This window comes from Gossypium arboreum, chromosome 4 (assembly GCF_025698485.1).
Source record: "Gossypium arboreum isolate Shixiya-1 chromosome 4, ASM2569848v2, whole genome shotgun sequence".
NCBI classification, from domain to species: domain Eukaryota; kingdom Viridiplantae; phylum Streptophyta; class Magnoliopsida; order Malvales; family Malvaceae; genus Gossypium; species Gossypium arboreum.
In genome coordinates, this window is record NC_069073.1 from 118,027,673 (window position 1) to 118,040,906 (window position 13,234).

General features: G+C 30.5%; 3 protein-coding genes across 3 annotated transcripts; all 3 read left to right on the top strand.

Moving 5' to 3' along the window:
• The first annotated feature begins 323 nt into the window (after positions 1-323).
• Positions 324-4,294, top strand: LOC128291613 (L-type lectin-domain containing receptor kinase IX.2-like). The gene is made up of 4 exons (XM_053026813.1): positions 324-515; positions 847-1,021; positions 1,912-2,226; positions 2,474-4,294. The coding sequence occupies exons 1-4, from the start codon at positions 324-326 to the stop codon at positions 3,289-3,291; spliced, it is 1,500 nt and encodes a 499-aa protein (XP_052882773.1). The 3' UTR covers positions 3,292-4,294.
• On the top strand, positions 2,483-4,294 carry LOC108458538 (L-type lectin-domain containing receptor kinase IX.1-like). The gene has a single exon (XM_053026732.1). It carries the CDS (start codon positions 3,409-3,411, stop codon positions 4,099-4,101), a length of 693 nt encoding a protein of 230 aa, XP_052882692.1. The 5' UTR covers positions 2,483-3,408; the 3' UTR covers positions 4,102-4,294.
• Positions 4,295-8,384: 4,090 nt separating this feature from the next.
• On the top strand, positions 8,385-10,915 carry LOC108460187 (L-type lectin-domain containing receptor kinase IX.1-like). Its single transcript, XM_017759563.2, has one exon. The coding sequence runs from the start codon at positions 8,551-8,553 to the stop codon at positions 10,717-10,719; it is 2,169 nt and encodes a 722-aa protein (XP_017615052.1). The 5' UTR covers positions 8,385-8,550; the 3' UTR covers positions 10,720-10,915.
• The last annotated feature ends 2,319 nt before the right edge of the window (positions 10,916-13,234 follow it).

The following is a 13,234-nucleotide window of genomic DNA, read 5'->3' on the forward strand; positions in this document are numbered from 1 at the left end:
AAACCCTAAATCTAAAATTCTAAATATTAAACCATAAACCCTAAAATCATAGACCTTAAACCTTAAATATTAAATCTTAAAATCTAAACCCTAAAATACAATTATTATTTTTTTAAGGCATTTTTATCATAAACGCCGCTAATGCTTGCCCTTTTGCGGCATTTTTACCATAAACGCCGCTATAGCTCTAAACTTTTACGGTGTTTTCCTATTAGTGCCACTATTGTATAACTTTTGCGGCTTTTTTTTCCCAAGCGCCACAAAAATGCCGCTAAAAACCTGTTTTGCTATAGTGGCGATATTTTCAGGTGCTGTCATCGCAAATGATGCTGAGGAGGCTGAGATTGGTTTTGAGACCTTGGTTGCTTCAATCAGCTTTTACAGAGATTGAGATCGCTAAGATGAAGGTTGGAAATGTCGTTTTCTCATTGGCGGAAAAAAAAGGTAATGATATGGCTTCTCCTTGGCGATGGCAGATGTTAATCGGACGCAAATGTTTAAAACTTGGTGGTGATGTTTGGTTGTGAAGAATTAGCAGGTTACATGTTTTGTGCTTGGACTGTGTTCTTTATTCTGTTTTGCTGTTAATTTTTTAGTTCTTGGACGCTACTCTGTTTTTTGTCAGTGCAGTTTGAACGAAGCAAAAAAAAAAAGAGAAAAAAAATCCCCTTTCTTCTTTTTCTGAGAGTGTGTTCAATGTTAAACTTGATGATACCAATGAAGACATTGGTTGGATTCCTTACTGCTTTTTGTTTGTTTTTAACACGTCCATTGACTTGTAATAGTAAAAGTCTTGGCAGTTTTATTGTTATTGATAGACCCCCAATAATGCACATATTTATGCAGTCTCGTGGTGGAGCCCCGACAAGCTATCGACATCCTTGGAAGACAATATATTGTTACATCTTCGGCATCTCATACCAGTGGTGCCAGAAGAAGCGAAACCCAATAACTTCAGGCAATGGTTCCAATAACCATTCCTTGAAGGATAAAACAAAGACTCCAAGTTCAGACACAGATAGTGAGTTCTTGGTTAGTAATTTGTTCTTTTCATTGGCTATGAAGATTACTATTTTGTTCTTGTTCTTATGGTTTTCCAAGTGTAAAGTAATGATTGTTTTGGTTCTTAATAAAAGTTGAATTAATTTTCTTAGCAAAATGAACAAATATATAAAATATTATCAAAAAAATCATTTCGAACGGTTCTTAAGAGAAACCATTGACTTGTAATTAATCCAAAGTCTTTGTGCTTTTATTGCCTAATTCATAAAAATTATTCCAAGTCTTGCATTGATGGACCCCATAAACCATGCTTTTAAAAGCACATGCTGGGAAATAAACTGGATTAAAATAAATTCCACCCAAAAAAATAAGCAACAAGACCAAATTAATTTATAACTTGTAATTGGGGTAGGTTGGCACCTTCCTTTATTGAATAAATATCAAAATTGTATTTGAAATTTAATTTAATTAATAATATCATATATATAAATTTTAATTTTATGTAATTATATATGAATCTTTTATTTAATTCAATCTTCACAAATTATTAACAATTTTATCGAATTAATGTAATTTACATTATTATATTGTATACACAAATAATTATATTAATTTAGTATGAAAATAAATGCATGCAATTTAAACATATACAACTAAATTAAAATTAAAATTTTATATATAATTACATCAAATCAAATTGTAGCATCAAATTTTATATATAAATTAATAAATAGTTTTTTAAAATAATATAATTAAATGAATTTGACAGAAAAGAAAAAAAAAATTCTTATCTTTGTCCAAGTAATTCCCACCACAAAATAGGAGATTCGATACGATGCTTTGTAGGTCCAATGTAGGGCAAGAATGTCGAAACTTTATTTTAGTGAGGAATGAATTATTTTATTCCAGGAAATGAATTACCTTGTGTTGCAGCAACTTTCCTCAAAATCCGTACTCCGAAAATGAAGAAAGCTCGTAAAGCTGAGAATATGCATCTCAAATCTCGTAAACCTGAATTTCTCTTCATATTTTTATTCTTATACACCCTTCCTATGGGGTTACTTGTTCATTTTACCATGGCTGCAGCAATTGATGATGGTAACATCCATTTCAATTTGACTGATTTCACCCCAAATATGCCTCACATACAGTTTGAAGCTGATACAACCGCATCAGGTGGCCAAATCCAACTCACCACCAACCAGAGAAACAAGCCTTTAAACGGTAGTGTTGGTCGAGCCACTTATTACCAACCAATGCACCTTTGGGACAATTCATCAAGGAAGCCCCTGCAGATTTCACCACTCATTTTTCTTTCTCCATCGATTCCTTGAATAAATCCTCCGGAGATAGGGGTGATGGGTTTGCGTTTTTCCTTGCTCCCGATGGCTCAAAAATCCCTCCTCACTCTGAGGTGGTTGCTTGGGACTTCAAAGTTGCGATTCAGACGCTAACACTAAATTTGTTGCAGTGGAATTTGATATGTATCCCAATGTATATGATCCTCCGGGGTTAGATCACGTGGCCATGGATCTCAACTCTATCAGGACTTCTTTTTACCCTGTCCAATGGACGTGGAGTGGCATTGAACATGGAGGAAATGTTGATGCTTTCATCACTTACAACTCTAGTACAAAAAACCTGAGTGTCTTTTTACTTGGTGCTGAGGACTTTAATCGTCTAAATTCATCTAATCTTTCTGCAACATTGGATCTTAGTCAATATTTGCCAGAATGGGTCACTTTTGGCTTCTCCGTATCCACTGGATCTAGCATTGAGCTACACACTATTTATTCCTGGAGTTTCAGCTCCAACTTACAAGTTTCCATGAATAAAACCATCAATCTTCCAAATGTACCACCAATCCCTCCATTCGACCCCAGAAGGAAGAAACAGACATGGCTACGGGTAGTTCTAGCCATTGTTGGTTGCATTTCTACTTTGCTCCTAGTTCTAAGTCTGGTTTGGCTTTTCTGTAGGAGGAGAAAGTACAGAAGGATGAGGGAAGATGGGACCATTTCTTTCAACGTAGACGTGGAAATGGTGACAGCACCTAGGAAGTTTTCCTACAAGGAACTCAGGCTTGCAACCAATAATTTTGCCGATGAAGGTCTCCTTGGAGAGGGAGGTTTTGGAAAAGTTTATTTAGGATTCTTGAGGGACATCAATTCCAATATTGCTGTCAAAAGGATAACTCCAAATTCTCAACAAGGGGTGAAAGAGTACGAATCCGAAATTACCACTATTATCAAATTGAGGCACAGGAATTTGGTCCAACTCATCGGTTGATGCCATGACAATAAGGAGTTCCTCATTGTGTATGAGTTCCTTCCAAATAGGAGTCACGATTACCATCTACATAAAGAACCGTGCTTGTTGACATGGGATACAAGGTATAAAATCGCCATGGGAGTGGCCTCAGCGTTGTTTTATCTGCAAGAAGAATGTGATCGATGCGTGCTGCATCGAGACATCAAGTCAAGTAATGTTCTGCTAGATTTTAGTTTCAATGCCAAGCTTGGTGACTTTGGGCTGGCTAGGCTTGTTGACCACGGACAAGGGTCTCAAACAACAAAATTGATCCTTGGAACTGATGGTTATATAGCACCCGAGTGTCTTGACACATACAAAGCCATTAAGGAATCCGATATATACAGCTTTGGTATTGTTGCCTTAGAAATAGCCTCCGGAAAGAAGGCCGTAGCTGTAATTGAAAGGAATGGCAAGAGATTCAAGACAAAACTGGTGGAATGGGTTTGGGAATTGTATAGGGAAGAGCGTCTTTTGGATGCTGCTGACCCAAGATTGTCTGGAAACTACGACACGGAACAAATGGAACGGTTGCTGTTAGTTGGGCTGGCTTGTGCTCACCCAAACTATTTTGACCGCCCATCCATAACGAAGGCTATTGAAATCCTTGGTTCCAAAGCCCCACTGCCCAGTTTACCACGCGAGATGCCGGTTCCAATATACATTGCAGCTCTGCAAGACAACATCGTTACATCTTCAGCATCCACTTCATCCTATACCAGTGCCTCCAACAGAAGCCAAACTCAAAGTTCAGGCACTGCGTCAAGTATCCATTCCTTTAAGGATTAAACAATGGCTCCAGGTTACGAGACGGAAGCCAAGCAGTGAATTCTTGGCAGTTGGTAGTTGAACCTTCTTTTGTTGTATATTTGGCTTCTTGTTTTCTAGTTTTGATGCTTTGTTATATCCATGGTTAATGGTTTCCGCACCTTGTGTTTTGTTCTATTGATTGGGTATATACGAATATCATTCTATTTAAAGATTTTAGTGTTCTTAGATTGCTTTGGTTGGCTATTTAAATATAAATTGAGAATGCACATATAATTCCTCAATGGATTGATATTATTCTGAATGAGTAATTTTGTCTCTAGACTCCACTGAGAATCTAATGTCTAAAGATAATTTAATTAGATGAAAATTTTGTTCTCACTTTAATATCATGTCTATTTATATATATTATATTTAAGCTCATGATTGAGTTGATATATCAATTTAATAATATAAAAGATAAATTAGATACATTCATAAAAATTTATATATTAATAAAGTTATAAAGATAAATTAATTTAGAAGAAAAAACCACCGACAAATATTTTATTATTTTATATGAATATTTATTTTTATTTTATAGGGTGAGATATAAAAAATTATCACTAAGGTAGTGAGTGTGTGAAGAAATCTAGTATTAAACTATATGGATTGATAAGTGGTGCTTACATGAATATAATAATTAAAATTTTTAAAGTTAGTTACTTATGTTTAATGAAAATTTTAATTGTATTTTAAATATTTTTATTTCGTATAATCTCTTGATAGGTTCTAACGAAATTAATAGATATAGAAGTGGATGTTTGAGTGGAGTTTATTAACTCAAGTTAGTGCTCCTAATTTTCGGTCCAACTTTTGTTATTTGTGTATCTTGCTTTATTGTTAATTTTACGAAGTTTTTGACTAATTTTAATTTTTATACATTACGAATTGGTTCAATTTAATTCCTTTAATTTGAAGTTTTAAAATTGTAATCTTGATATTTTAATTTGATCAATTTTAATTCTTATATTTTTCGAATTGGTTAAATTTAATTCTTGTAATTTGAAGTTTTAAAATTGTAGTCTTAATATTTTAATTTAGTCAATTTTAGTTTCTATACTTTTTGAATTAGTTAAATTTAAACCTAAACAATAATAATTAAATTTATTTTGTTAAATTCTAATATTATTCTTATAGTATACATAAAGTTGTAGACTTATAATTCATTCTCTAAATTCATCATTCTTAATCTTTATACTTTTTAAATTTAGAATTTTGAATATTAGTACTATCGACCACTATTAAATCTATTAATTAGATTTTTAGATTCATCATTCCAACTTGCTAATTTGAACAGTACATCAAAGGAGGGCCTATTGTTGGATTTGTAGATTTGAGCCCCTGAAATGTTTGTGTGTGTATGCATGGCTAAGTAAAACTTTTGAAATTTCTTTTACAAATTCGGATAATAGTAATTAATTCGAATTTGGATTCATATAATAATACTAAAATAATTTGCGAGTAATAAACGAATTTAACTCTTTAATTATATTTGCATAATCAGATTCAAATAATTTTAAAAATACAGATATTCGATCTATTTTCGTTCTTAATAAGCTTGGTTAAAGATGTAAAGTGCTATCTAAATTAATATTTATATAATTTATCAGATTGAATAGATCATCAGGCTGATATCTATGTCAAATAGCAACACATGTTAGAAAATTATTAACTAAATTCAATAACTTAATTAAATTATTATCTATATTATTTTTAAAAAAATTATTGAATTGGTATCACCTATCAATCGAGTCATAATTCAGTTAGAAAATTATCAAAAAAATTATGCATTTATAAAGTAAGTTATACAATTACGTGGGTATTCTTAACTTTTTATATTTTATATATCAATACTCCATAATGAGATTTAAACCAAATACACCGTGCATATAAAACATTTTTGTATCATTTGAACTAAATTAATTTTTATTTTTATATGAAACTTTAATAAATATATTTATTAATAAATTTGTTCTATATTTTTTTTCATTTTGATTGATGGAAATAAATTGAAAGCTTAATTAAATAAATTTAAACAAAATTCACCAAAATAAATTTTAAAAATTATTTAAAATTTAAAATGAAAAGTCAAACTAAACCATGAAAATCTTCCAACATGAAGGTTACGATAAAGCAATCCTAATTGTGTACTCTTTATTGCCTAATTCCATATACCAGTAATATTCTAAGTCTTTGCCTTTAAAATGACCCGACTCAAAATAAAATAATTTATAATTTAGTTGGGGGTGGGGGGTGCGTTGGAACTTTCCATTCATGGAATAAACATTAAAATTGTATTTGAAAATATAATATTATAAAATTCAATTGAGTCTTAACTCGATTATTATAAGTACTATAATTAATGTAAAAGAATGTAGGTTCAAGTACACTGAAACACATTATCTTTTTACGGAATTTCTTATTAATTTTACCATGGCTGCATCAATTGATGATGGTAACATCCAATTCAATTTGACTGCTTTCACCCCAAATATGGCTAGGATAGAGTTTGAAAATGATACAATCGCATCAGATGGCGCAATCCAACTCACCACCAACCAAGTAAACGATATTGTTGGTCGAGCCACTTATTACCAACCAATGCACCTTTGGGACAATTCATCAGGGAATCTCCGACTTGCAGATTTCACCACTCATTTTTCTTTCTCCATCGATTCCTTCAATAAGTCCTCCGAAGATAATGATTGTTTTCATTGGCTACGAAGATTACTATTCTTAGATTTAAATTTTGTTCTTGTTATGGTTTTCTAAGTGTAAAGTAATGATTTGTTTTCGTTCTTAATAAAAGTTTAATTTTCTTAGCAAAATGTACAAATATATAAAATCTTATCAAAAAATCATTTCGAACTTGTTCTTAGGAGACCCATTGACTTGTAATTAATCTAAAGTCTTTGTAGTTTTATAGACATTTATGACCACAATAAGTGGAGCCCTTAGAAGAATTCAATTATTTATTAAGAAAAAATTTATATAAAACTGGAATACCATATTATTTGTATATATTTTAATAATTTAATGTCATTTCAGCATACAAAATTTATTCAATAAATAATTAAAAAACAAAAACAAAAGAAAATATCAATTATGATTATGTTCGTGTTTTTAATCTTTTATATTTTTGAACTAAAGTATTTTTAGTTTTTACATGAAACCTTAATAAGTATATTTTTAATAAATTTGTTCTATACTTAATTTTTATTTTAATATTGTATATATTTCATGTGTTATTATTAATTAATTTCAAACCATACATTTCATTATTTATTGTATGTTATTTTTAAACATAAATCTGTATTTTAAATACATAATTTTCACATGTATACATATATAATAAAATCTGTAATATTTTATTAAAATTTTAAAATTGATTTAAAAATTAAAATTGTGTATCAACTAATACTACAGATATAATCCAATATTAGTCTAAACATATTGAAACACATTATGCCTGTTCTTTTTTATACAATGCTTAAAACTACTCATAGTCCCTCTTCAACTCATAAATAAGAAGAATGCATTTCAAAATACTCAAACCTACATTCTCCTCAAGGGCAAAGCCAGAACAACCTTTTAGGAGGGCTGAATGAAATTTTAATTTTTTATTGTCTATATCTTTATAATTTTTAAAGGATTAAATTAAATTTTTATAATTTTAGGGGGCCAAAGTATAATTTTACCTTTACTAATTTAAAATTTTAAAAAAATTTAAGAGCTTAAATAATAATTTTACATTTTAAGGTGGGCCGAAGTCCAGCCCCCTTTAGATTCGCCACTGATCCTCCTGCATTACCAACCGTACTTATACCAATCGAGTTAAAATCAATTAAAAAAATTTGGCATTTATTACCTAATTACGTATACGGGTAATCTTCAAAGTCTTCGCAGGTCTATTGTCATTGATGGACCCCGAAAATCAGTCCATTAAAAGCACTTGTAAGAAAATAAACTGGCCTGAAATAAATTTCACCCAAAAATAAGCAGCTAGACTAATTTATAAAGTGATGTAGTTGGGTATGTTGGCACCTTCCTTTATTGAATAAATATTAAAACTTTATTTGAAATTTAATTTTATATAAAATAATATAAATTTTAATTTTATGGAATTATATATAAATTTTTATTTAATTTAACTTTTATAAATCACCGTTAACATTATTGATTAAGTATCATTTACATTATTATATTGCATATAAAAAATATATTAATTTAATATAAAAATAAATGTATGTAATATTTATTTGTTTAAATTTGTAAATATCAACCACAAAGTAGGGGATTCAATACAATGCTTTGAGGGTCCAATGTATGGCAAGAATGTCAAACTTTATTTTAGTTTATTTCCATACCTGAAGAGCAATGAATTAGCTTGTGTTTGCAGCAAGTTCCCTCAAAATCCTTACTCTGAAAATGAAGAAAGCTGAGAATATGCATCTCAAATCTCTTAAACCTGAATTTTTCTTCATAGTATTATTGTTATACACCCTTCCTATGGCTGCATCAATTGATAATGGTAACATCCATTTCACTTTGACTAATTTCACCTCAGATACGCCTAGCATAGAGTTTGAAAATGATGCAACAGCATCAGGTGGCGCAATAGAACTCACCACAAACCAAAATGGCAAGGCTTTAATCTATAGAGTTGGTCGAGCTACTTATCACCAACCAATGCACCTTTGGGACAACTCATCTGGGAATCTCCGACTTGCAGATTTCACCACTCAATTTTCTTTCGCCATCAATTCCTTGAATAAGTCCTTCGGAGATGGGGATGAAGGTGATAGTAGGGCTGATGGGTTTGCGTTTTTCCTTGCTCCCTATGGTTCAAAAATCCCTCCTAACTCCGTAGGTGCTTGCCTGGGACTTCAAACTTGCGATTCAGACGCCAACTCTAAATTTGTCGCAGTGGAGTTTGACACGTTTCGCAACCTATGGGATCCTCCGACGATGTCAGATCACGTGGCCATTGATCTCAACTCTGTAAAGGCTTCATTCCACCCTGTCGAATGGCTGTGGAATGATATTGAAAATGGGGGAAAAGTTGATGCTTTCATCACTTACAACTCTAGTACAAAAAACCTTAGCGTTCTTTTACGTGATGCTGATGACCTTACTCGTCAAAATTCATCTAGTCTTTCTGCAATATTGGATCTTAGTCTATATTTACCAGAATGGGTCACTTTTGGCTTCACCGGATCCACTGGACGATTATCTGAGCTACACACTATTTATTCCTGGGATTTCAGCTCCATCTTACAGGTTTCCATGAATCTAACCAGCAATCCTCCAAATCTGGCGCCAGGCCCTCCAATCAACCCCAAAAGGAAGAGCAAGACATGGCTATGGGTAGTTCTAGCCGTTGCTGGTGGCATTTTTGCATTGCTCCTAGTTCTGGGTCTGGCTTCGCTTTTCTGCAAGAGGAGAAAGTACAGAAGGATGAGAGAAGATGGGACCATGTCTGTCAACGTAGACATGGAAATGGTGACAGCACCTAGGAAGTTTTCCTACAGGGAACTCTGGCTTGCAACCAATAATTTTGCCGATGAAGGTCTCCTTGGAGAGGGAGGTTTTGGAAAAGTTTATTTAGGCTTCTTGAGGGACATCAATTCCAATATTGCTGTCAAAAGGATAACTCCAAATTCTCAACAAGGGGTGAAAGAGTACGAATCCGAAATTACCACTATTATCAGATTGAGGCACAGGAATTTGGTCCAACTCATCGGTTGGTGCCATGACAATAAGGAGTTCCTCATTGTGTATGAGTTCCTTCCAAATAAGAGTCTCGATTACCATCTACATAGAGAGCCATGCTTGTTGACATGGGATACAAGGTATAAAATCACAATGGGAGTGGCCTCAGCGTTGTTCTATTTGCAAGAAGAATGTGACCAATGCGTGCTGCACCGAGACATCAAGTCAAGTAATGTTCTGTTGGATTTGAGTTACAATGCCAAGCTTGGTGACTTTGGGCTGGCTAGGCTTGTTGACCACGGACAAGGGTCTCAAACAACAAAATTGATCCTTGGGACTGATGGTTATATAGCACCCGAGTGTCTTGACACATACAAAGCCATTAAGGAATCCGACATATACAGCTTTGGTATTGTTGCCTTAGAAATAGCCTCCGGAAAGAAGGCCGTAGCTGTAATTGAAAGGAATGGCAAGAGATTCAAGACAAAACTGGTGGATTGGGTTTGGGAATTGTATAGGGAAGAGCGTCTTTTGGATGCTGCTGACCCAAGATTGTCTGGAAACTACGACACAGAACAGATGGAGCGGTTGCTGTTAGTTGGGATGGCTTGTGCTCACCCAAACTATTTTGACCGCCCATCCATAACACAGGCTATCGAAATCCTTGGTTCCAAAGCCCCACCGCCCAGTTTACCACGCGAGATGCCGGTTCCAATATACATTGCGGCTCTGCAAGACAACATTGTTACATCTTCAGCAGCCACTTCATCCTATACCAGTGCCTCCAGCAGAAGCCAAACTCAAAGTTCAGGCACTGTGTCAAGTATCCATTCCTTTAAGGATAAAACAATGGCTCCAGGTTATGAGACGGAAGCCAAGCAGTGAATTCTTGGCTGTTGGTAGTTGAACCTTCTTTTGTATATTTGGCTTCTTGTTTTCTAGTTTTGATGCTTTGTAATATCCATGGTTTCTGCACCTTGTGTTTTGTTCTTTTGATTGGGTATATACGAAGATGGAAAAGGATTGTATGAAACAGTGACGCCACGTCATCTGTATCCCTTTCCAATAGTTTTATGTCAAATCATTACTCTTATCCTGAATTTCAGAATTTTATCCTGAAAAAAATTAAATCTAAATTAAAATATTGAAATTCAGGATAAAATCCTAAAATTTAGGATAAGAATATTGATATGGCATAAAGGAAAGGGATACAGATGACGTGGCGTCACTGTCTCATACAATCATTTCTCATACGAAGATAACTCAAATAATTTAATTAAGTATTAAAATGATCTATTTTTTTAATTAAACACCAAAATAATCTGAAATCTACAGTAAAAGTTGATGGGGCTAAATTATATGGCGCCACAAACTTGCCACATCAACAGGAAGCATAAAAATTTAATTTTTTGGTGGAGCAATGTAAAATGACGCAATCTGTATAAATACCATAAAAATATTACAAGTTCTGAAAAAATAGGGGACTTTAAAATAATTTTCTATTTTTTGGTGGAGCCAATTTAAATGGCGCCACGTGACACCCTTCTGATTTTTTTTACTTTTTTTTTAAATTTTTTCTTTTTAAATTTTTAAATTTTTCTTATTTTATTTTATTTATTTATTTTTGAAATTAATTTTAAAAATTTAAAATGTATATTTGAAATGTTTTATAATATATATTTTTAAAATTTTAAAATTATTTTAAATTATTTTTAAATTTTGAATATTATTTTTAAAATATTAAATATATTTTTAATAATATAAAATATTTAAATATTTTAAAGATTTGACCTTTCAAATTTATTATTAGTTTTTAATATTTTAAATATTATTTAATTTTTATAATATTTTAAATTATAATTTTAAATTATTTTTAAAGATATTCGCTTTTAATAAAATAAACTAAAAATTTAATTAATTATCAAAATGACCCATTTCTTTAATTGGCTCCACCAACTTTTCTTTGTAAATTTCAGGTCACTTTCGCGTTTAATTAAAAAATGAGTTATTTTGATAATAAATTAAATTTTTAGTTTATTTTATAAAAATCAAGATATTCAAACTATTTTTAAATTCTATTTAAAGTTAAAAATAATATTTTATTTAAAAAGAAAATTTTGAATTAATTAAAAATAAAAATATTTGTTAAAAAAATTATTTGTTAAAAATGAAATTATTTAAAAATATATGATTTTTAATTATTTTTAAAGATATTTAACCTTTTAAATTATGATTTTAAACCTTTTAATATTCAAAAATAATTAAAAAATCATATATTTTAAATCAATTAATTTTTAACAAATAAATCTTTTTTAGCAAATATTTTTATTTTAATTAATTCAAATTTCACTTTTAAAATAAAATATTATTTTTATTTTAAATAGAATTTAAAAATAGTTTGAATATCTTGGCTTTTTTATAAAAATAACACAAAAAATTAATTTATTATCAAAATAACTCATTTTTAATTAAACACGAAAGTGACTCGAAATCTCCAGTAAAAGTTAGAGGAACCAAATTAAAAAAATGGGTCATTTTGATAATTAATTAAATTTTTGGGTTATTTTATTAAAAAGTCGAATATCTTTAAAAATAATTTAAAATCATAATTTAAAATATTATAAAAAATAAATAATATTTAAAATATTAAAAAATAATAATAAATTTGAAATGTCATATCTTTAAAATATTTAAATATTTTATATTATTAAAATATATATTTAATATTTAAAAATAATTTAAAATATATATTATAAAATATTTCAAATATGTATTTCAAATTTTTAAAATTAATAACAAAAATAAAATAAATAAATAAATAAAATAAAATAAGAAAAATATAAAACTTAAAAAAGAAAAAAATTAAAGAAAAAGACAAGAGTTAAAAAAAGTAAAAAAAAAAATCAGAAGGGTGTCAGGTCTGGTAGCGCCATTTAAATTGGCTCTACCAGAAAATGAAAAATTGTTTTGAAGTCCCTTATTTTTCCAAAACTTGCAATATTTCCATGGTATTTATACAGGTGGCGCCATTTTACATAGTTCCACCAAAAAATTAATTTTTTATGCCCCTGCTGACGTGGCAAGTTGGTGGCGCCATATAATTTGGCTCTACCAACTTTTACTAAAGATTTCAAGTCATTTTAGTGTTTAATTAAAAAAGTAGGTCATTTTAATACTTAATTAAATTATTTGGGTTATTTAAATAAAAAAGTCCGAAAATTACTCTATTTAAATATTTTATTCTTCTTAGTGTAATGATTGCTTTGGTTGATTTCAAAAATTTAATTCATTTATTTTTCAAATTTAAAAATAAAAGTTGAATTGTTAATACTATTAAATTATGTATAATACATCCAAACAATTATAATCATAATTAATCATTAAAAACACAACTGAATTT